This window comes from Pseudophryne corroboree, chromosome 8 (genome assembly GCF_028390025.1).
Source record: "Pseudophryne corroboree isolate aPseCor3 chromosome 8, aPseCor3.hap2, whole genome shotgun sequence".
NCBI classification, from domain to species: domain Eukaryota; kingdom Metazoa; phylum Chordata; class Amphibia; order Anura; family Myobatrachidae; genus Pseudophryne; species Pseudophryne corroboree.
In genome coordinates this window covers 56,383,624-56,405,598 of record NC_086451.1, presented here as the reverse complement: position 1 = coordinate 56,405,598, position 21,975 = coordinate 56,383,624, and the positions used below count along the sequence as shown (strand labels likewise).

Sequence of the window (21,975 nt, the reverse complement as noted above, 5' to 3'; positions counted from 1 at the left end):
AAGGTCCAGAGAACAGTTGGAGGTCGGAGTAGCACTATCTCAAGTAGTTCTACGACAGCACGGGTGGATTCTAAATATTCCAAAACCGCAGTTGTTCCGACGACACGTCTGCTGGTCCTAGGGATGATTCTGGACACAGTCCAGGAAAAGGTGTTTCTCCCAGAGGAGAAAGCCAGGGAGTTATCCGAGCTAATCGGGATCCTCCTAAAACCAGGAAAAGTGTCAGTGCATCATTGCACAAGAGTCCTGGTAAAAATGGTGGCTTATTACGAAGCGCTTCCATTCGGCAGATTTCACGCAAGAACTCTTCAGTGGGATCTGCTGGACAAATGGTCCGGATCGCATCTTCAGATGCATCAGCGGATAACCCTATATCCAAGGACAAGGGTGTCTCTCCTGTGGTGATTACAGAGTGCTCATCTTCTAGAGGGCCGCAGATTCGGCATTCAGGATTGGATGCTGGTGACCACGGAGGCCAGCCTGAGAGGCTGGGGAGCAGTCACACAAGGAGTGTGATCAAGTCTGGAGAATTCTCTCCACATAAATATACTGGAGCTAAGAGCAAATTTATAATGCTCTAAGCTTAGCAAGACCTCTGCTTCAAGGTCAGCCGGTATTGATCCAGTGGGATAACATCACGGCAGTCGCCCACGTAAACAGAAAGGGCGGCACAAGAAGCAGGAGGGCAGTGGCAAAACTGCAAGGATTTTTCGCTAGGCGGAAAATCATGTGATAGCACTGTCAGCAGTGTTCATTCCGGGAGTGGACGACTGGGAAGCAGACTTCCTCAGCAGGCACGACCTCCACCCGGGAGAGTGGGAACTTCATCGGGAAGTTTTCCGCATGATTGTGAACCGTTGGGAAAGACCAAAGGTGGACATGATGGCGTCCCGCCCGAACAAAAAATGGGACAGGTATTGCGCCAGGTCTCGAGACCTTCAGGCGATAGCTGTGGACGTCCTGGTAACACCGTGGGTGTAACAGTCGGTGTATGTGTTCCCTCCTCTGCTTCTCATAACCAAGGTATTGAGAATTATAAGACATAGAGGAGTAAGAACTATACTCGTGGCTCCGGATTGGCCAAGAGGGACTTGGTAACCGGAACTTCAAGAGATGCTCACAGAGGACTAATGGCCTCGGGAGCTAAGAAGGGATTTGCTTTCAGCAAGTACCATGTCTGTTCCAAGAGGAACCGTGGCATCGGCCTTTAAGAAAGGACCTGCTCCAGCAGGGACCTTGTCTGTTCCAAGACTTACCGCGACTGCGTTTGACGGCATGGCGGTTTGAACGCCGGATCCTAAGGGAAAAGGCATTCCGGAAGAGGTCATACCTACCCTGGTCAAAGCCAGGAAGGAGGTGACCGCACAACGTTATCACCACATGTGGTAAAAATATGTTGCGTGGGTGAGGCCAGGAAGGCCCCACAAAAAAAATTTCAACTAGGTCGATTTCTGCACTTCCTGCAAACAGGAGTGTCTATGAGCCTCAAATTGGGGTCCATTAAGGTTCAAGTTTCGGCCCTATAGATTTTCTTCCAGAAAGAATTGGCTTCAGTTCCTGAAGTCCAGACGTTTGTCAAGGGAGTATTGCATATACAGCCCTTGTGTGCCTCCAGTGGCACCGTGGGATCTCAACGTAGTGTTGGGATTCCTCAAATCATATTGGTTTAAACCACTCAAATCTGTGGATTTGAAATATCTCACATGGAAAGTGACCATGCTGTTGGCCCTGGCCTCGGCCAGGCGATTGTCAAAATTGGCGGCTTTGTCTTACAAAAGCCCATATTTGATTTTCCATTCGGACAGGGCAGAACTGCGGACTCGTCCCCAGTTTCTTCCTAAGGTGGTGTCAGCGTTTCACCTGAAACAACCTATTGTGGTGCCTGCGGCTACTAGGGACTTGGAGGACTCCAAGTTGCTAGACGTTGTCAGGGCCCTGAAAATATATATATATATAATTCCAGGACGGCTGGAGTCAGAAAGTCTGACTTGCTGTTTATATTGTAGGCACCCAAAAAGCTGGGTGCTCCTGCTTCTAAGCAGACTATTGCTCGTTGGATTTGTAGTACAATTCAGCTTGCACATTCTGTGGCAGGCCTGCCAAAGCCAAAATCTGTAAATGCCCATTCCACAAGGAAGGTGGGCTCATCTTGGGCGGCTGCCCGAGGGGTCTCGGCTTTACAACTTTGCCGAGCAGCTACTTGGTCAGGGGAAAACACGTTTGCAAAATTCTACAAATTTGATACCCTGGCTGAGGAGGACCTGGAGTTCTCTCATTCGGTGCTGCAGAGTCATCCGCACTCTCCCGCCCGTTTGGGAGCTTTGGTATAATCCCCATGGTCCTGACGGAGTCCCCAGCATCCACTAGGACGTTAGAGAAAATAAGATTTTACTTACCGATAAATCTATTTCTCGTAGTCCGTAGTGGATGCTGGGCGCCCATCCCAAGTGCGGATTGTCTGCATTACTTGTACATAGTTATTGTTACAAAAAATCGGGTTATTATTGTTGTGAGCCATCTTTTTTAGAGGCTACTTCATTGTTATCATACTGTTAACTGGGTTCAAATCACAAGTTGTACGGTGTGATTGGTGTGGCTGGTATGAGTCTTACCCGGGATTCAAGATCCTTCCTTATTGTGTACGCTCGTCCGGGCACAGTACCTAACTGAGGCTTGGAGGAGGGTCATAGGGGGAGGAGCCAGTACACACCATGTGATCCTAAAAGCTTGCTTTTGTGCCCTGTCTCCTGCGGAGCCGCTATTCCCCATGGTCCTGACGGAGTCCCCAGCATCCACTACGGACTATGAGAAATAGATTTATCGGTAAGAAAAATCTTATTTAAAGTGTGGGGTTTTCAAAGTAGATCGTTAAAATAGGATTGTGTGTTGTTGGCCAAGCACTGAATAAATATATATGTGGGACGTAATTCTCGATTTCTGATTCAAGGCCTGCATTAGAGATTATCCACACAACGCGGCCAGAATTTTGTTTTGCATTCTTGTAATTTTAGCATTAGGGGTGTAGCTAATTGTAGCAGGCTGCAAAATGAGAGTATGTAGGTAATTGTTTTTCAGAGGAGTAGCTGAACGCATTTCCAGGTGAGGCTGGTCATCTATACTTCTAAAGAAACCCAGTGGGCATGTCACCTTAGCTATAGTCAGACATACAGTGAATTCGCTAGGCTTTGCATTTCGGTTTTTATTTTTTTATGCATGAACTTTTGCTTCATTCATATTTATGTGTAACTTTAGTCTGTCACGAATAAAAACAAAAATGTGTGGTGTGGAGGGTGGGCAGCACTGGCACAGCTACTCCATGCTGTCAGCGTTGTGAGCTTGAACCAGCTGATGCCCGCACAAAATGGCGCCGGACAATTGGGCTGAATCTATGGGAACTAGTGATACTGGGTAGATGATACTGGGTAGATAGACTGGGAACTAGTGATACTGGGTAGATGTACTGGGACTGAATTGTTTGGCAGCGTTATCGTGACTGAAGTCCACAGATGGTTTCCTCTGCTGTGAATAGGCAACTGGTTCACTGGTGTCCGCTGGCTGCGGTTCTGCACTAGGGCCTGCTGTGGGTTGATCATACTGTACCTCCAGCAGTGGAAAGCTGCTGCCTTCTTCTAGACTTTTGCTGTGGATAAGTGTCTTTCCTTTTTATCAGGCATACTCCAGTCTGATCATCCAGCTGCCTATTGGCCGTGCTCTGGTCTGGTCCCCCTGCTGCATATTGGCCGTGCTCTGGTCTGGTCCCCCTGCTGCATATTGGCCGTGCTCTGGTCTGGTCCCCCTGCTGCATATTGGCCGTGCTCTGGTCTGGTCCCCCTGCTGCATATTGGCCGTGCTCTGGTCTGGTCCCCCTGCTGCATATTGGCCGTGCTCTGGTCTGGTCCCCCTGCTGCATATTGGCCGTGCTCTGGTCTGGTCCCCCTGCTGCATATTAGCTGTGCTTCGGTCTGGTTCCCCTGCTGCATATTAGCTGTGCTCTGGGCTGGTCCTCCTGCTGCATATTGGCCATGCTACATTCTGTCCCCCCTGCTGCATATTTGTCATGCACCAGTCTGGTCCTCCTGCATATTGGCCATGCTCTTGTCTGGTTCCCGTGCTGCATATTGGCCATGCTCTGGTCTGGTCCCCCTGCTGCATGTTGGCCATGCTCTGTTCTGACTTCCCTGCTGCATATTGGCCGTTATCCGTTCTGATCTCTCTGCTGCATATTGGCCGTGCTCTGGTCTGGTCCCCCTGCTGCATATTGGCCGTGCTCTGGTCTGGTCCCCCTGCTGCATATTGGCCATGCACTGGTATGGTCTCCCTGCTGCATATTGGTCATGATCTGGTCTGGTCCCCCTGCGGCATATTGGCTGTGCTCTGGTCTGGTCCCCCTGTGGCATATTGGCCGTGCTTTGGTCTGTCCCCAGGCTGAATCCTCTTTGCTGCTGTTCTCGCCCGGTTCATGCCCCCTCTCCTGGTGTCTCCTGCTGGTGGCCTTCTCGGATGTAGTGTTACTGCTGTTATCTGCTGCTCCTCTCATGAATTCACGCTGGCTTGGTTTGTGTCCTGCGTCCGGCTCCTGGGGGTATATTTACTAAAAGTTGATTTTTGGTCGATGTTGGGTCGACTGTTGATTGATTTTTGTGTTTAAGGGTCTAAATCAGACATTTACTAACATGATTTTTTAAATCGTTTTAAAAAAAAAATGTAAAAAATCATCTGTTAGTAAATGTGGGATTTAGGGGTATATTTTCTAAAAACTAATCTTGGTCGATGTTTGCTTGGTTTTTTTTCAATTCCACATTTAATTGCAGACTGTTTTTGACCTTTTTTTTTTTTTTTTTAAAGATGTCAATAATCATCTGTTGGTAAATGTGTGATTAGACCCTTAAGCACAAAATTGGTTAAAAATCGACCAAATATCGACCAAAATTTACTTTTAGTAAATATATCCCCTAGTCCTTCGGAGTCTGACCTTCAGTGTCCAGCTTCTGCTGCTTGGTCTTTCCTGCCAGTAAGTCTCCGTGGCCCCATTGTGGTGGACAGCCCTGTACATCCTAGAATTATCTTCTTTTTGTTTTTTCCAACTATGGTTGATGTGTTTTCCATTGTTGTGACCGTTACATTGTTAAAGCCTGACTGCACTCTGGGGGTCATCTACATGGCTGTTCATTATGTGGTGGTCAGATGGTGAGTCTATGATCGTCAGGATTGACCAATTTACATATATTGTACCTGCGGTGAATGGCTTGTTCCAGCAGACTTCCTCTACCCCCACTGTGGCTCAGTGGGTATCAGTTCAGATGGTCGACAGTGTTAAGGTCGACACCCATTAGGTCGACCACTAATGGTCAACATTGACATGGTCGACACATACAAATGGTCGCCACATGAAAAGGTCGACATGGATTTTTGGACTGTTTTTGGTGTCCTTTTTTCCGTAACATGACCAGGAACCCCAATTAGTGTACCGCGGCACCTTGCATTTAGTGTGTGCCTCTTTTCTATGTTCTGATTCTTACACTATCTTCTCGGGTCACCTGTTACTTCGGATTTATGAGCCAGGCTGGACTTGCGTGCATTTCAGAGTATGTAACTCCAGTTTATCCTATTTCTCATCTATGTCTCCCTAGTGTTCACTGTAGGAGTGAAAACGGGGGGCGCGGCCACGCAAATTAGGAGGCGTGGCCATGCCCAAGTCATTTTAGGGGGCGGTGCGGCCCACAGACGCTACTATAGAGAGCGTCTGTGGCCGGCGACGTCACTGTTGGGGGCGTGCCCAGCACCTCCGTCGGTGCTGGGTTTCCTCCAGCCCTCTCCCAATGCGTGAATGGATGCCGCGCGCATGCGCACGGCATCTATACACGCCGGGAGGGCAGGAAGCGGGCGGCTGTTCTAGCAGGGCGCCGCAAAAGGGGCAGGGCGGGTTTTGCCTGCTAAAAAACGGGCAGGGCGCGGCGCCCTGCTAAAACAGCCTAGAGTGAACACGATCTCCCATTGGTCTATTTGATTGTGTAGTTTGTTGCTGCTACTCAATCAGACATTACTTTTTGGATTATTTGTTGTTTCACTTTGTTCTCACAGAGGTGTTTTATTGCTAGGGAGCGTCTGGTTTTAAGGTCCTCTGCAGGACAACTCCCACCAGCTATATCTACCAGCCGTATCTTGTATACAATTTATTTTGATCTCCAGTTCAGTGTGGGAGAGAAGGTTATTTCCAGGGTTAGTGGGTTGATGGCACTCAGGTCTATAGGTAGTTGTAGTGGTGGGTAACTAATGTTGGGTGCATGGGTAGAGGTACACGGGCAGACTAGATGGGCCAAGTGGTTCTTATGTGCTGTCAAACTCTGTGTTTCTATGTTAGATGGTTGACATGGATCCAGGTATGGTATACAGGGTGGGGGAAACTAATTCTCTGGGTTTTATTTATATTTGTTTATTTTTCAATGTCTGGTTCAGTTGTCACGGTGTTTGGTGTTTGTTGGTATGATTCATGGGGGATGCTCTGGTGGTTTTTGGATCCTTTGAGGAGGCGGCCCACTGGTCCTTTTCCTCATACATACATACATACATACATACATACATACATACATACATACATACATACATACATACATACATACATACATCTCAAAAAAAATAAAGGGAACACTTAAACAACACAATGTAACTCCAAGTCAATCACACTTCTGTGAAATCAAACTGTCCACTTAGAAAGCAACACTGATTGACAATCAATTTCACATGCTGTTGTGCAAATGGAATAGACAACAGGTGGAAATTATAGGCAATTAGCAAGACACCCCCAATAAAGGAGTTGTTCTGCAGGTGGTGACCACAGACCACTTCTCAGCTCCTATGCTTTCTGGCTGATGTTTTGGTCACTTTTGAAAGCTGGCGGTGCTTTCACTCTAGTGGTAGCATGAGACGGAGTCTACAACCCACACAAGTGGCTCAGGTAGTGCAGCTCATCCAGGATGGCACATCAATGCGAGCTGTGGCAAGAAGGGTTGCTGTGTCTGTCAGCGTAGTGTCCAGAGCATGGAGGTGCTACCAGGAGACAGGCCAATACATCAGGAGACGTGGAGGAGGCCGTAGGAGGGCAACAACCCAACAGCAGGACCGCTACCTCCGCCTTTGTGCAAGGAGGAACAGGAGGAGCACTGCCAGAGCCCTGCAAAATGACCTCCAGCAAGCCACAAATGTGCATGTGTCTACTCAAACGATCAGAAACAGACTCCATGAGGGTGGTATGAGGGCCCGACGTCCACAGGTGGGGGTTGTGCTTACAGCCCAACACCGTGCAGGACGTTTGGCATTTGCCAGAGAACACCAAGATTGGCAAATTCGCCACTGGCGCCCTGTGCTCTTCACAGATGAAAGCAGGTTCTCACTGAGCACATGTGACAGAGTCTGGTGACACCAAGGAGAACGTTCTGCTGCCTGCAACATCCTCCAGCATGACCGGTTTGTCAGTGGGTCAGTAATGGTGTGGGGTGGCATTTCCTTGGGGGGCCGCACAGCCCTCCATGTGCTTGTCAGAGGTAGCCTGACTGCCATTAGGTACCGAGATGTGATCCTCAGACCCCTTGTGAGACCATATGCTGGTGCGGTTGGCCCTGGGTTCCTCCTAATGCAAGACATTGCTAGACCTCATGTGGCTGGAGTGTGTCAGCAGTTCCTGCAAGACGAAGGCATTGATGCTATGGACTGGCCCGCCCGTTCCCCAGACCTGAATCCAATTGAGCACATCTGGGACATCATGTCTCGCTCCATCCACCATCAGACAGTTGCACCACAGACTGTCTAGGAGTTGGCGGATGCTTTAGTCCAGGTCTGGGAGGAGATCCCTCAGGAGACCATCCGCCACCTCATCAGGAGCATGCCCAGGCGTTGTAGGGAGGTCATACAGGCACGTGGAGGCCACACACACTACTGAGCCTCATTTTGACTTGTTTTAAGGACATTACATCAAAGTTGGATCAGCCTGTAGCGTGTTTTTCTACTTTAATTTTGAGTGTGACTCCAAATCCAGACCTCCATGGGTTAATAATAAATTTGATTTCCATTGATCATTTTTGTGTGATTTTGTTGTCAGCACATTCAACTATGTAAAGAACAAAGTATTTAATAAGAATATTTCATTCATTCAGATCTAGGATGTGTTATTTTAGTGCTCCCTTTATTTTTTTGAGGTGTGTGTGTGTGTGTGTGTGTGTGTATGTATGTATGTATGTATGTGTGTGTATATATATATATATGTGTGTGTGTGTGTGTGTGTGTGTGTGTGTATATATATATATATATATATATATATATATATATATATATATATATATATATATATATAATAAAATGTAGATACTTTGTGTTTTCTCTAGCGGATTTCTGCAAGGCCTTCTATTAAAGTCCAGCTCTAACTGATAGTATGAGCTGACCGTTTACCTGGCTTGCTGCGGCCTGGGTGTTATTTGTTATTAAATCTACTGGACATGTAATGCCCTTTATTCCACTGCCGCTCAAATCTGGGTTATTGCTGCGATAGCATGAGTTGCATCTTGGTGGAACCTTCTTCAAAAACCCCCCAAAAAAACTGGTTCCATTGACCCTGGGAAACCTATCCAGATAGCGGCCGGGGTGGACCTGGAACCGGGTCATCTGACTGGATCCCATTGACAGCACAGGGAGAGCCAGGTTTTCCGGCATTTAGAGAAGACATTGCTTCCAAGTGCAGAAGAGTAACTCTCCCTGCATTAATGAGCCATAACGTGCATGATTTGTAGTTTGGTGATGTGAGTCATGGTACATTGAAACTCACATGGGTATATACCTATAAGTAAAGTGTTCAGAAACTGATTAGGGTGAGGACTTTGGCCTATGAACATGAATAATTGTATAGTAATAGATTATTAGTCTTAGGACAGTACTGAAGAACTGGATAATTAGTTCATTTAAGACGTGGCTAAGCTGACAATTATAAGTTGTCAATACTGTATAAGTAGCTAGGATAGATTTACAATTATACAATGGTGCTGCATACAGTATGTCAGACTTTATAAAGCAAGCAGAAAACATGCAGATATAACATTGAGCTGCAGGAGGGGAAGGGTTAAGGTTACGCTGCAGGAGGGGGAAGGGTTAGGCTGCTGAAGGGGACAGGTTGGGGTTAGGCTGCTGAGGGGGGGGGGGGGGGAAGGTTACGGTTAGGCTGTGGGGTCAGGGTTAGGATTGTGGTTAAGGTTAGCCGTAGAATACTTACCAAAGATTGCAAGCATTTTCACCAACGGGATCCTGCTGCCGACATTTCGATGGTCCGGATTCTGAGCATCAGGGTTCCATACCCAACTTGATTTAAGATACTGAAGCCTTTTCTATATAAAAGTTGTATTGGTAATGCAGCAGTTTCAACATATACATTTATATTTCAACATGTACATTTAGATTTGTTTGTACGTATTTGTGGTCTAGTATAAAAGGGGAACTGTGCTGTTGTCAATATACAAAAACTAATTGGCTAGAATTGTCCTCTTTATAGATTTGAAATTGGGATTCACAAGAGATTCACAAGTCTCACTCTTGACACCACTGGCCAGGCTAGCTTTACTTTGGCTACAGACAACACTATCTGTTAATTGCAAAAACAGTTTATTAAAATCTCACTCCCTTAAACTTGGACTGTTGAGGTGCCCTGAAGACCACATTTGGAGCACACTGGTTTAAACTCACATGTGACGTCTGTGGTGCAATAGGAGACTGGGACAGATCTTTTCTTGCAGAATGTACACAGTATGCAGACGGAGAGACCAGACTAGGGGCCTAATTCAGACTGGATCGCGGTAACGATCGCAGTCTGAAGTCCTTTGCTTCGACCCAGAACACACATGTGCCAGTTCCAGGTACATAAATGTACTCGTACACCTAGCCTGAAAATGTCATATAGTGCGAGACACCTGGTGTGAGAGAGACGAGTGGTGTACCGCAGTACTCTGAGACATCGGGCTGCGACTTTAACCACACAGGATTTCGTTTTAAATACACAGTGAGTCGCAGATGAAGCATGACGGAACTTGGCGCAAGATAAAAGCCGCGGCCGCTGCATCCTCGCGGCAATAGTGTGTGAAGGCACATCTGTGTGGGGTATGGGTCGTTGGGTCGACACAACTTAGGTTGACAGTCATTAGGTCGACCACTGTTGGTCGACATGCATTAGGTCGACAGTGTCACTAGGTCGACGTGGTCATTAGGTCGACATGTAGTGGGTCGACATGTCAAAAGGTCGACATGAGTATTTTTTTAAACCTTTTTTTGCTGTCGTATTCTTCGTAAAGTGACGGGGAACCCCAATTAGTGCACTGTGTCCCCTCGCATGGCGAGCGAAGCGACCATGCATCTGGCACGGTGCCTCGCTGCGCTCGGCACTGGTTACTATTCCCAATCGTGGTCCATGTGGATCGTAAAGAATGAAAAACTCCCAAAAATTAAAAAAATTTTGAAAAACTAATGTCGACCTAGTGCATGTCGACCTACTGACCCTGTTAACCTAATACATGTCGACCAATAGTTGTCGATCTAATGACTGTCGACCTAAGAGGTGTCGACCTAATGACCGTATCCATCTGTGTGTGGATCCCCAACGTCTACTTGCCTCTTGAAAGGCACAATTCACTGAGAGACTGCATACTGCAGGTAGATTGCTGCTACAACTCACACCGGGATGCATTTGGCGCCCCTGGGGTTGGGATGCCAGCGGTCATGTGACCCTTGAGGAGGCCAGCGTTGGGACACCGACAGGCAACAACCCGAAGATGAGAATCGGGGTGGAGGTTAGGGTTAGGACACAGGGGGGTGGGTTTGGCTGGGGGTGGGGGGTGTTAGGGTAAAGCACCAGAAGTCATAGCCGACACCCCTTGAGTGTTAGCCGTAGCTGCTCACCCCCCTCGGGAAGGTTAGCTGTAGCTGACACCCCCAGAGGATTAGCCGGAGCTGACACCCTCGGAGGATTAGGGTAGGGACAGGATTAGGGTAGGGGAGAGGCGTAACTTACTTACCCCCATCCAGCATCGGGATTCTCACTGTCGGAATGCGACTGCCGGCATTTCATACCCAACAGCTCACATCAATAACTAGAAAGAAGCATTCACGGAAAGTATGTCCTGTGGACACTAGAATACCATGGCTTCTATTCCTTCATAGGGGTATATTCAATAGATGTCGGATCGTTCTGACATCTCAGTATTCAATGAGCGGATTTGGCCGTTCCCGACAATGACAACCCAACTTTTTTTAAAGTCGGATTGACATTGTAAGAAAACTGGGCTAAAACCTGTCGGATTTGGCCACGTTTCCGTCAAAACACGTGGATCGGCGGCTTAAATCAGAAAACGCCTGGAACTGCCGTTTTTTTGACAAGACGGCAGTTTCTGTTTTAAATTGAATACGCCCCATAGTGAACATAAACAAGCCTTAGAAGTAGGATGTATCTTCATCTTGAATACAGGGTCTGTATAATCTGGAACAGTGGGGGTGTAATTCCAAGTTGATCGCAGCAGGAAATTTTTTAGCAGTTGGGCAAAACCATGTGCACTGCAGGGGAGGCAGATATAACATGTGCAGAGAGAGTAAATTTGGGTGGGTTATTTTATTTCTGTGCAGGGTAAATACTGGCTGCTTTATTTTTACACTGCAAATTAGATTGCAGATTGAACACACCCCACCCATATCTAACTCTCTCTGCACATGTTATATCTGCCCCCCTGCAGTGCACATGGTTTTGCCCAACTGCTAAAAAATTTCTTGCTGCGATCAACTTGGAATTACCCCCAGTGTCACCAGAGGAGCTCCACCTTTGTGCGCTCATAGCATTAGCTGCTACTAGTTTCCAGGCAGTATATGAGACATTCCAACTGCAGCAGCTGACTAGCGAGCTGGCTACATCTCAGCAGAGTGTGTACATACACCGGTACTGTAAGAATGGGCTCATTCACCTCTAACCAGGCGCTCTTTCTCAGGAGTATTTACTCTACGTACCAGCATGTTTTAGACGTTCTGTTTATTTATTTTAGTTATCCAGTTTTATTTGGGACTAGGTGAGTCATCGAGTCCTACGGGCGCTCTTCACACCATCGCAAGGGGCTACGCCCCCTTAACCACTGCACATCCTTTGGGCGGGCAATATTTGTATTATATGGAGTATTACCTTCAAGCATAATGTTGTTAGTGGTTAAATATTTTACGGCCAAAGGACGTGCGATGGTCAAGGGGGTGTATGCCCTTGTGACGGCGTGAAGAGCAGACGCAGTGCACGATGAATGACCTAGTGTGTTAATAATACGTTATATGTACATAATGTAGGTATAAAGACAATGTTTGGTAAATACCACATACACAGTGTGCGTGTTGGGAGATTATTTCCTTTCTCTCTCTCTTTCTCTTTCTCTCTCTCTCTCTCTCTCTCTCTCTCTCTCTCTCTCATATATATATATATATATATATATATATATATATATATATATATATATATGTGTGTATGTATATATATATGTATATATATATATATATATAATCACTATACAGCCCCTTCCGCTATATAAACATCACATACACAGTGTGTGTGTGCTGGGGACTTGTCTATCATAACAGTAAATGGTATTAGCCTCTCACCATCTTCATTGTCCCCGCACACTACAGACTCTCACTCTGCACCAGAAACCGCAACCACCATGTTCCTTCCTGGCCACGCAAGGCATGCCGGGAGCTGTAGTCTCAACGACAGCACTGCCATGACATCACGGTGACACGCACCCTCCGCAGTCTATCGTGCCAGATATACATATGCCCCACAGTGCCAAATATGACCCATAATGCCAGATATATATATATGCCCCACAATGCCAGATAAACATATGCCCCACAGTGCCAGATATGCCCCATAATGCTAGCTATACATATGCCCCACAGTGCCAGATATGCCCCACAATGCCAGATATAGATATGCCCCACAGTGCCAGTTATACATGTGCCCCACATTGCCAGATATACGTATGCCCCACAGTGCCATATATACATATGCCCCCCAGTGTCAGATATGCCCCACAATGCCAGTTATACATATGCCCCACCCACCCCACACCTCCCTCCCACTGCTCACCCGCTGCTGCTGTGTCAGGGTCGGGGGACCGAGAGAAGAGCGGATCGCGGGCCCATCCCTCAGTGCTGCTTAGCCAGACTCTGGTGGTCTCCGGCCGCGTCATGTATCTTCTCAAGTGAGCACCGGTTCGTTAACCAATCAGAGCTCGCGGACCGGCTGCCGCGGCTCCTGATTGGCTGCCGGTTTGCAAGCTCTGATTGGCTTACGAACTGGTGCTCAGTTGAGAAGATGCACGCCGCGGCCGGAGACCAAAGTCTGACAGAGCTGCAATGAGGGACGGGACCGCGCGGCGCTCTCCTCTACTTCCCTGACACAATAGTGATCTGGGAAGGGGAGGAGGAGCACTTCGGCGGCTTTTACCGTAATAGCCGCTAATTGCGGCTATGGTGTGTGTGAGTGGCGAGTACGGTGTACGGGCAGCTAGATTCTTAATGGTACGCCATACCCGAGTGTACTGCCACACTTGCAGGCCTGGTCTCTCCTATCCAGATCTGTGACTCTATGACTCAGAGCTCCTAACCACGCCCAGCGCCACGCCCAGCATTAGGAAATGAGTCACAGATCTGGACAAATATATATGAGATGTTTAGTATGCTGATGGTGCATCTGTTTTCAAAGAAATGTATTCTGTATTACTAGCTAACAGTCCGGTGTATGGGTGGTATTCAGTATGCCAGCTGTTGGGACCCCGCTGCTTAGTATACCCGCGCCGGAGACCTGACACCCGGCATACCGACAACTATTCTCCCTCTCGGGGGTCCGCGACCCCCCTGGAGGGAGAATAAATAGCGTGGCGCACGTAGTGAGCCCGCAAGGGGATCATTTGCGCTGTCGGCATGCCAGTGGTCAGGAACCCGGCGCCGGGATAACATACTATACCCTGGTGTATGATACTTTGCCTATTTATATATATATATTAATTTTGCACAAATATGATTACTTGTACACAAACGCTACTATTTATATGTAACTATAAGGGACCTCTTCTTTATCTTCCTTTTATACTTTTTATCATTGTGCCAAAGAGTTTTTATTTTTTCAATGTTTATTGGTATATTTATTTGTCAGGAAACAAATAAGCTAAGGCTGAATATTCTCCACACTTACTATGGATGTGCACAGATAGACAAAGCTATAATGAATGTTTATAGTAGCTTGTCAATAATGTGCCCCATTAGATTTCCTAATGACGCTGGTGGTGGCAGATTTAAGAGGTTGGAGATAATAATCAGCCCAAGTTCATAAAGAAACGAATGGGTAAAACTTTTCTTAGTCCAGGGCAGAGGGTTCCGTGAGTCTCTGGGGTTTATTCATGAAGCAGTGAAAAGTGTGGAGAAGTGAGCCAGTGGAGAAGTTGCCCATGGCAACCAATCAACATTGAAGTAACATTTATAATTTGCATACTATACAATTGTACGGAGCAGCTGATTGGTTGCCATGGGAAACTTCTCCACAGGCTCGCTTCTCCACACTTTTCACTGCTTCATGAATAGACCCCTCAGTGCCTCTTACCATAAAAAAGACGGTGACTATGACCCGTTAACAAGTAAAAGCAGAGCTGGGTGGCTGACTAAGGCTAATCATTAGAACGAACACATTTGTGGGTCCTGACCAGACCACTAATACCCTCATTCTTGCCAGATTGCCAATTCATGTCTGATATACTCATTCCCGTGAAAGGGTAAAAAAGCCAAATAAATCCTGTAGTCTTGAGTTTGTCATTGTCATGGAGGGATGGCGGTCATTAGGTCGACATGAGTTAGGTCAACATACATTGGGTCAACCACTTTTGGTCGACATGGTCATTAGGTCGACCGCCATCCCTCCATGACAATGACAAACAGACTACAGGATTTTTTTCCGCTTTTTTTACCCTTTCACGTGAATGAGTATATCGGACATAAATTGGCAGTCTGGCAAAAATGAGGGTATTAGTTGTCTGATCAGGACCCACAAATGTACCACACCCGTCATGGAGTAGTTACAGTAAGTTCTGTGCATTTTACTCACCGGAAAGCTAGTAATTACTTACAATACACACAATCATTTTGGACATATCCTCCCCCCCCTGCCCTCCCAGAAAATGGGTGTGGATCATCAAATCGACAGTATCTAGGTCGACAATGTTTAGGATGACCACTATAGGTCGACAGGGTCTGAAGGTCGACAGGGTTTCTAGGTCGACATGTGCTAGGTCGACAGGTCAAAAGGTCGACATGAGTTTTTCATGTTTTTTTGGTGTCGTTTTCTCCGTACAGTGACCGGGAACCCCAATTAGTGCACCGTGTCCCCTTCCGCTTCGCTCGGCACAGATTACCATTCCAATCGTAGTCCACGTGGATCGTTAAGTATGAAAAAGTTCAAAAAAAGAATTATTTTTTTTAAAGACTCATGTCGACCTTTTGACCTGTTGACCTAGCACATGTCGACCTAGAAACCCTGTCGACCTAGTGACTGTCGACCTAAACATTGTCGACCTAGACAGTGTCGATCTTCAGACCGGATCCCCAGTAAAACACCTGCGGTGGTGTGGTACATGGATGACCCGTCCCATACGTAGCTTCTGTCTGTCAGCTGCTATAAGGATTATCGTCTCTTTGCTTACAGTAGACAAAACATAATCTCTGCTGAGCTGTGTTTCTCCAACATCTTCTGTCTCCCGGATTTCATGCATTCTTCCAGTTCCTAATGAATCACCCCTGTCTCACCAGAGCTGGGAACAGATCAGGCAACATGCCTCCGAGATACTAGGTGCCATCCAGTATTGCCCCGTCATACAGTACACATTTAAAGTCACTGCTGCGTGCAGAATCTCAGTGTATGATTCACTGAAGAGCTATGTTTGTTGCCGACGGTTGTTTTAACCCAGTGCGAGGATGAGTGGCGGTGCAGATGAGTAGTATTTCTTTGTTGTGTACTGGGTGCCGTCACATGGAGACAAGGTCTCTGCGTAGAAATATGGTATACTTACCGCTTTATAGTGAAGAAACTTATGGGCACATTTATCAATGAGTGATAAATTGCACCAGCCAATCAGCTCCTAACTGTTTTTTTCAAACACAGTCTGTAACATGGCAGTTAGGAGCTGATTGGCTGGTGCAATTTATCACTCACAGTGAAATTTATCACTCATTGATAAATGAGCCCACATATGCCTCAAATGCTGAGCGTCTGTTGTAAATTCCACATTTCATTGCAGAGAGAACGGGGAAACTGCTGGCAGAGTTCGGGAAGCTGTATGAGGAGCAATATGGAGTTGCGCTGTTTAACAGCGTCCGCTATGAGATTGAAGGGAACGGGGGTCCGCAGACGCAACTGTTACATCGGAAGGTACGTACGGAGCAGCATCAGCAACTACTATATTGTGTAAAGGGAAAATGGGGCTGAACTGATGGGTTGAAAAATGGCGGGCAGATAGGAACAGAAGTGCAAAAGACAAAATGAAATCTAAAGTCCGTAATATTTTATTCATTTTATTCCCCACTTCAGACGCCTTTGAAAGACCGGGTGATCTTTTCCGGGAACTTATTCCAGTATCTGGATGATACGAAAAAATGGAGGAACCGTTTCTGCCTGGTTCCCCACCACTATGGACCAGTGCTCTATGACAACAAAGCCGTAAGTGTCCTGCACATGTTCCTCCGGTTCTTGTCATGCCTACCAGCAGCTGTTTCAGTCCTTATTTTTCCTTTTTTAGGCATATGAGCGCGGCCTGCAGCCCCGAGCCGGCATCAACTGTGCAGGGTACAGAGTTTTGACCTCCCTGGAACAATACACTGAATTGCTTAATAACACTGTTCCAGGTGCGTACGGACTGTCCTATGTACACTGTAACACATGAGGAGGAGGAGTTGGTGGCAGATGTTGAGAGTTTTCAATTTGAGTGCTCATCCGCTACGCCACGGCACAACTTACAGCGGGGGCACTCTTACTTGTGCGTAGGATGTGCCGCCATGAAATGTGGCAACATAATTGATGGACTGTCCAGGAGGGGAACATTCTCCAAATGTAGAGAAGCAGAGACTGGAGGGGGGGAAGTTCAGGGGAAATTTGAGGAAAAATAACTTCACAGAAAGGGTAGTGGACAAGTGGAATAGCCTCCCATCAGAGGTAGTAGAGGCTGAGACAGTAGAGCAATTTAAAAATGCATGGGTTGGGCATAAGGATAGACATACAAAGAAATGAGGATCAAGTAAGGTTTCAGATTTAAAAAAAGAACTGTTTAAAAAAAAAAGTGATTCTTATCTGCCATCAAATTCTATGTTTCTATGTTTCTATGGACTGCATTCTAAAAAATATCTGTTTGTCCACCAAACGTTCTGTCTGTAATATGCATAGGGGAAACCCTTTAAGGTGATTGCGTTCCGAGCATGACTAACACCCTCTTCTCTCTTTTATACCCAAGGTGGGAAGGTGAAGGCAGGCAGTGCACAAATGAAATGCGCCACAGAGTTCCCCGTGATCCTCTGGCACCCGTACTGTCGCCATTACCATTTCTGTGTAATGAATGAGCGAGAGCAACAGCGGTGGAGCGCCGTGTTCCAGGACTGCGTGCGACACTGCAATGATGGTATGCACTGGACCAAGAAGGGAGTGGGCGCTGGGATACTGATCGCAGCGCCACAAACATATCAAGGCAGGGCAGCAACAGTCAGCGGAGCAAAAGAGTGGCAGCTGGTAACTGTCCAAGGGAGGAAAAAGATAGGAATGAATTGATTAGCAAACCGGGGTAATATAAAGCCGCGTTAGGATGGCAGAAGTCTAGGTGCGATCGTGTCTGCAAACCTTTAGGTATGAGTGAACAAATGGGAAAGGCGCATAGTTGCTGCCAGAATGGGGAAGGGAACACAAAGGAAGGGACTAAGGGGGGAATGTACTAAGCAGTGATAAAAGTGGAGAAGTGAGCCAGTGGAGAAGTTGCCTATGGCAACCAATCAGCATTGCCGTACATTTCTAATTTGCATACTATACAATTGTACGGAGCAGCTGAATGATTGCCATTGGAAATTTCTCCACTGGCTGACTTATCCACTCATATCACTGCTTAGTACATGTCCCCCTAATAACCTGAAGGATAATATCTACAGGAAGATTCTATCTAGTTAGCACTTTTCATTCATAAAGATGTCTCCCTCTTTCCTCCTCCCACCTCGCTTCCTCCTTCCATTGTCTTCTGTCTCGCACTTGCTCTGTCTTGTCCTCCCTGGTCATACTGTCACTGTACGCTCAGATGCAGACAATTACACCTGTATAGAGCACACCTGCCTCTGCTTTTATGACGGGTCCGGCTGTCTGCGTGGAAGGTGGGGAGTAGTAATGTCAATATTGGGGATATGGGAGAGTATTACAAGGGATAAGCTGCCGGTCAGACAAAATCTCTGCATCAATCTGCTTTACTGGAGAATGGTGGTCAGAGCAATTCAAGGAAATGACAACAAAATAATTCAAGGAGAACTATCGGCAGATAATGTCGTCATGTTTCATTATGTCACAAGATAGAAACAGTCATTGGATGCTACAATGTTTGTGTCCGTGGATGAGCAATACAGTGACTTGAATAGATATTTATTACTAATGATGATCCCTGTTGTCAGTATGTGATATATCAGGAATCTTTCACCGTTATGTGGAAAGGCTTTACAGTATAAAACATGAGCAGAGAAGGCTGGAATGGAATCTCTATTGGCAAATTGTAAACTGAATATTAAAACCTAGAGCCTGCTGTCCCCATCCTTGGCCATATTTGGTAGGCATGCAGGACCCTTAGCTCAGAGTTTAGGTAACTCCTCCGTCCCGTACTTCTCAGACCTGTCGAATCTACAACAGGGTTTTGTCTGTGAGCGGAACGTTGGACAGCAGCTCACGGGACAGGTTGTAGCGAGTGGTTCTGTCGGCTGCCGTTACTGCTGCTCGCATTGAAAATCCTCCAGGTTCTCGCAGAACCATGTGAGTGTGGATGGTGACCGTGCCCTGGGGTAGGCACTCCGTGCATCTAGTAGGCTCTCTTGTAGTTTGATGGTTGCTGGGTTGCCAAATGTGTTATGTGGTGTACAGAGTAGGGCACAAAGGTTTAAATGTACATGAGGTGTGTATGTCACCCAAGTGTGAGATCAGTGTAAGGCAATAGGTGCTGCAGGGTACATAGTGTAGAAACTCCGGTGCTGAACGCTGTACGTTGACTTATGGTGCGTGGCGTGTTACTAGTTCTCTCTGACTGGCAGGTATCCCGGAGGATTCTCGCGTGGAGTCTGCAGCATTTACGGACTCTGTGAGGCTCTATAGACAGGCACGAGATCAGTATGGTACCTGGGACATGCTGTGCGGCAACCAAGTCCAGGTAAGCGTCCACTCCTCCTCCGTTCATAGGAATTGGTACATCTCTCCGCCGGTTACTCCGCGCCTACAACAGGACGGTCCCTTGTACTAACTTGTCACTTCTACCTGACAGGTCCTCAGCAACCTGGTCATGGACGATCTTGTTCCTGATTTGAAAAACATCATCAGCCCCAAACTACGGGGTAAACCTCAGGATAGACAGAGGACCTGGCTGCTGGTGAGTAACAGGGAAATCCTGGCATATATGACACGCCAGGCCTTTAGGAAAGGGCCATTAGGGATAGTCACTAATATGTATTTAAGGGGTCTATTCATGAAGCAGCGAAAAGGGTGGAGAAGTGAGCCAGTGGAGGAGTTGCCCATGGCAACCAATCAGCATTGCAGTAACATTTATCATTTGCATACTATACAATTGTACGGAGCAGCTGATTGGTTGCAATCAGCAACTTCTTCACAGGCTCACTTCTCCACTCTTATCACTGCTTCATGAATAGACCCCATAATCTTTCAGGAACTTGTTAGACAGGCAGATATATCCTGTACCCTTTGTACTGTGTGCGCACCACATTTCCTGCAGGGAAGTCAAGTGAAGGAAGCGGCAGGGAAATTCTGGGATTCTCTTGTGACTGAGGTAACATAATAGATTGCGCTGATCAGGATTACACGCAATTCCAATAATCCCAATTCTGCCATTCACAAATGGTATATACCCGTGATTCAGATTAATGGCTGTTTTACATGTGACAATCTGTGTTACGTGTGGTCGTGCTTCCTTGTATTTGGCACAGAGAGAAGCATATGCTACACAAGTTTAGTCTGTCCCTCCATAGAGTCTTTTTGCCTAATTCAGAGCTGATCGCTGCTGTGCGTTTTTGCACAGCAGCCGATCAGGTCTGAACTGCTCATGCCAGACAGCCGATGGTCATCTCAGCCCTGCGGTCGCCTCTGCCTAATTGGCAGGCTGGCGGCGTTTGGCCGCCGTTTTAGGGGCGCGGTCCGGGCAACGCAGGCGTGGCCAGACTGGGTGGGGGAACGGCCCGCGGCGGCTGGGTGACGTCACACGCAGCCGCTGCGACCCGGACAGCGACGAGTAGCTCCCTGCCAGCATGCAGGAGCTGCGCTGGCTGGGAGCTACTCCTGAAGTAGAAAAGCATCGCCACTGTGCGACGCTTAGGCCCTGCCCCGTTGCACAAGTACATGACATGCGGGGCGGACTAACCCTGTGCTGGGCGTCCCCCCGCATGTCAGGGAAGCTGATCGTAGATGTGATAAATTTAGCACATCTCCGATCAGGTCTGGATTAGGCCCTTTATGTCCACATTTACTTAGATGTGTCTCCGTTAGTACTATCCAAAATAGTGAGCTTGATAAGTAAATTTACTAGCTCCAAAATAGTATATAAAGTCCTAGTAACAAGAATATATATGCCGTCATCCCTTACTATTTATATTTGGCAGATAGATATAGAAGGTTAGAGACAATGAAATTGAATACAGTCTATATAAAGAGCTGTCTCCTGAGACTGCTCCCTTTGCTGCGATATCACTGTCTGTTATCTCTCAGAGCAAAGTGAGATAGTCACAAAGAGAACACAGCTGACACCGGCGGCCTTTATCATCCCGAGGACGCCGGATGAGATCTCAATTCATTTTTCTTGTGAAAGGAAAGTGTCCGATATCGTCCAGCCACAATCTAGGCTGAGAGGAGAGAGGCCGGATTCGTTACCTCATTAACGTCTCATCTATTTATATTCCATTGTGGAAGTGCACTATGGACTTACTATTACTCAATACATCTCTGCAAATGAGACAACTTAATAGGAGGTGTGGTGCACAGGGAAATCTGGGGCCAGGCCAGATGAAACTTGTGATCAGTGCATACAAGCAACTTAAGCACTGCAATTGTTGTCACCATGTTCAGTGATCGGGTGTGTATTGTGGGAATTGTACCGTACGTACATAGTGGTCTCACACATACAAACCAGGTGGCACCTCTGCCTGCGCACATACTCCTGTCACATGTGCCTCTATTTCTGCACATGTACTCCTGTCACTTGTGCCAGTGCTTGTACGCGCACACACACGCGCGCACACACACGCGCACGCACACACACGTCGGCTGTGCCTCTGCCTGTACACACATACAAACACACACATACCTGTCAGTTGGTATATCTGGCACCTCTTCCTGTACGCACTCCTGTCACTCGGGGCCCCTCTGCCTGCACGCACTCCTGTCACTCGGGGCATCTCTGCCTGTATGCACTCCTGTCGCTCTGGGCCCCTCTGCCTGCACGCACTCCTGTCACTCGGGGCCCCTCTGCCTGCACGCACTCCTGTCACTCGGGGTCCCTCTGTCTGTACGCACTCCTGTCACTCGGGGCATCTCTGCCTGTATGCACTCCTGTCGCTCTGGGCCCCTCTGCCTGCACGCACTCCTGTCACTCGGGGCCCCTCTGCCTGTATGCACTCCTGTCACTCTGGGCCCCTCTGCCT

General features: G+C 47.3%; 1 protein-coding gene across 3 annotated transcripts in view; it reads left to right on the top strand.

The window, feature by feature from the left end:
* The window catches only part of LOC134948445 (protein Niban 2-like), a 106,953-nt gene that overhangs the window by 52,616 nt on the left and 32,362 nt on the right, over positions 1-21,975 (top strand). For all 3 annotated transcript variants that reach the window (XM_063936421.1, XM_063936420.1, XM_063936422.1), the window contains exons 3-8: positions 16,344-16,474; positions 16,634-16,762; positions 16,842-16,947; positions 17,550-17,714; positions 19,366-19,481; positions 19,593-19,697. In XM_063936421.1, the coding sequence (XP_063792491.1) occupies positions 16,344-16,474; positions 16,634-16,762; positions 16,842-16,947; positions 17,550-17,714; positions 19,366-19,481; positions 19,593-19,697 (752 nt within the window). The remainder of the gene's footprint in view (positions 1-16,343; positions 16,475-16,633; positions 16,763-16,841; positions 16,948-17,549; positions 17,715-19,365; positions 19,482-19,592; positions 19,698-21,975) is intronic.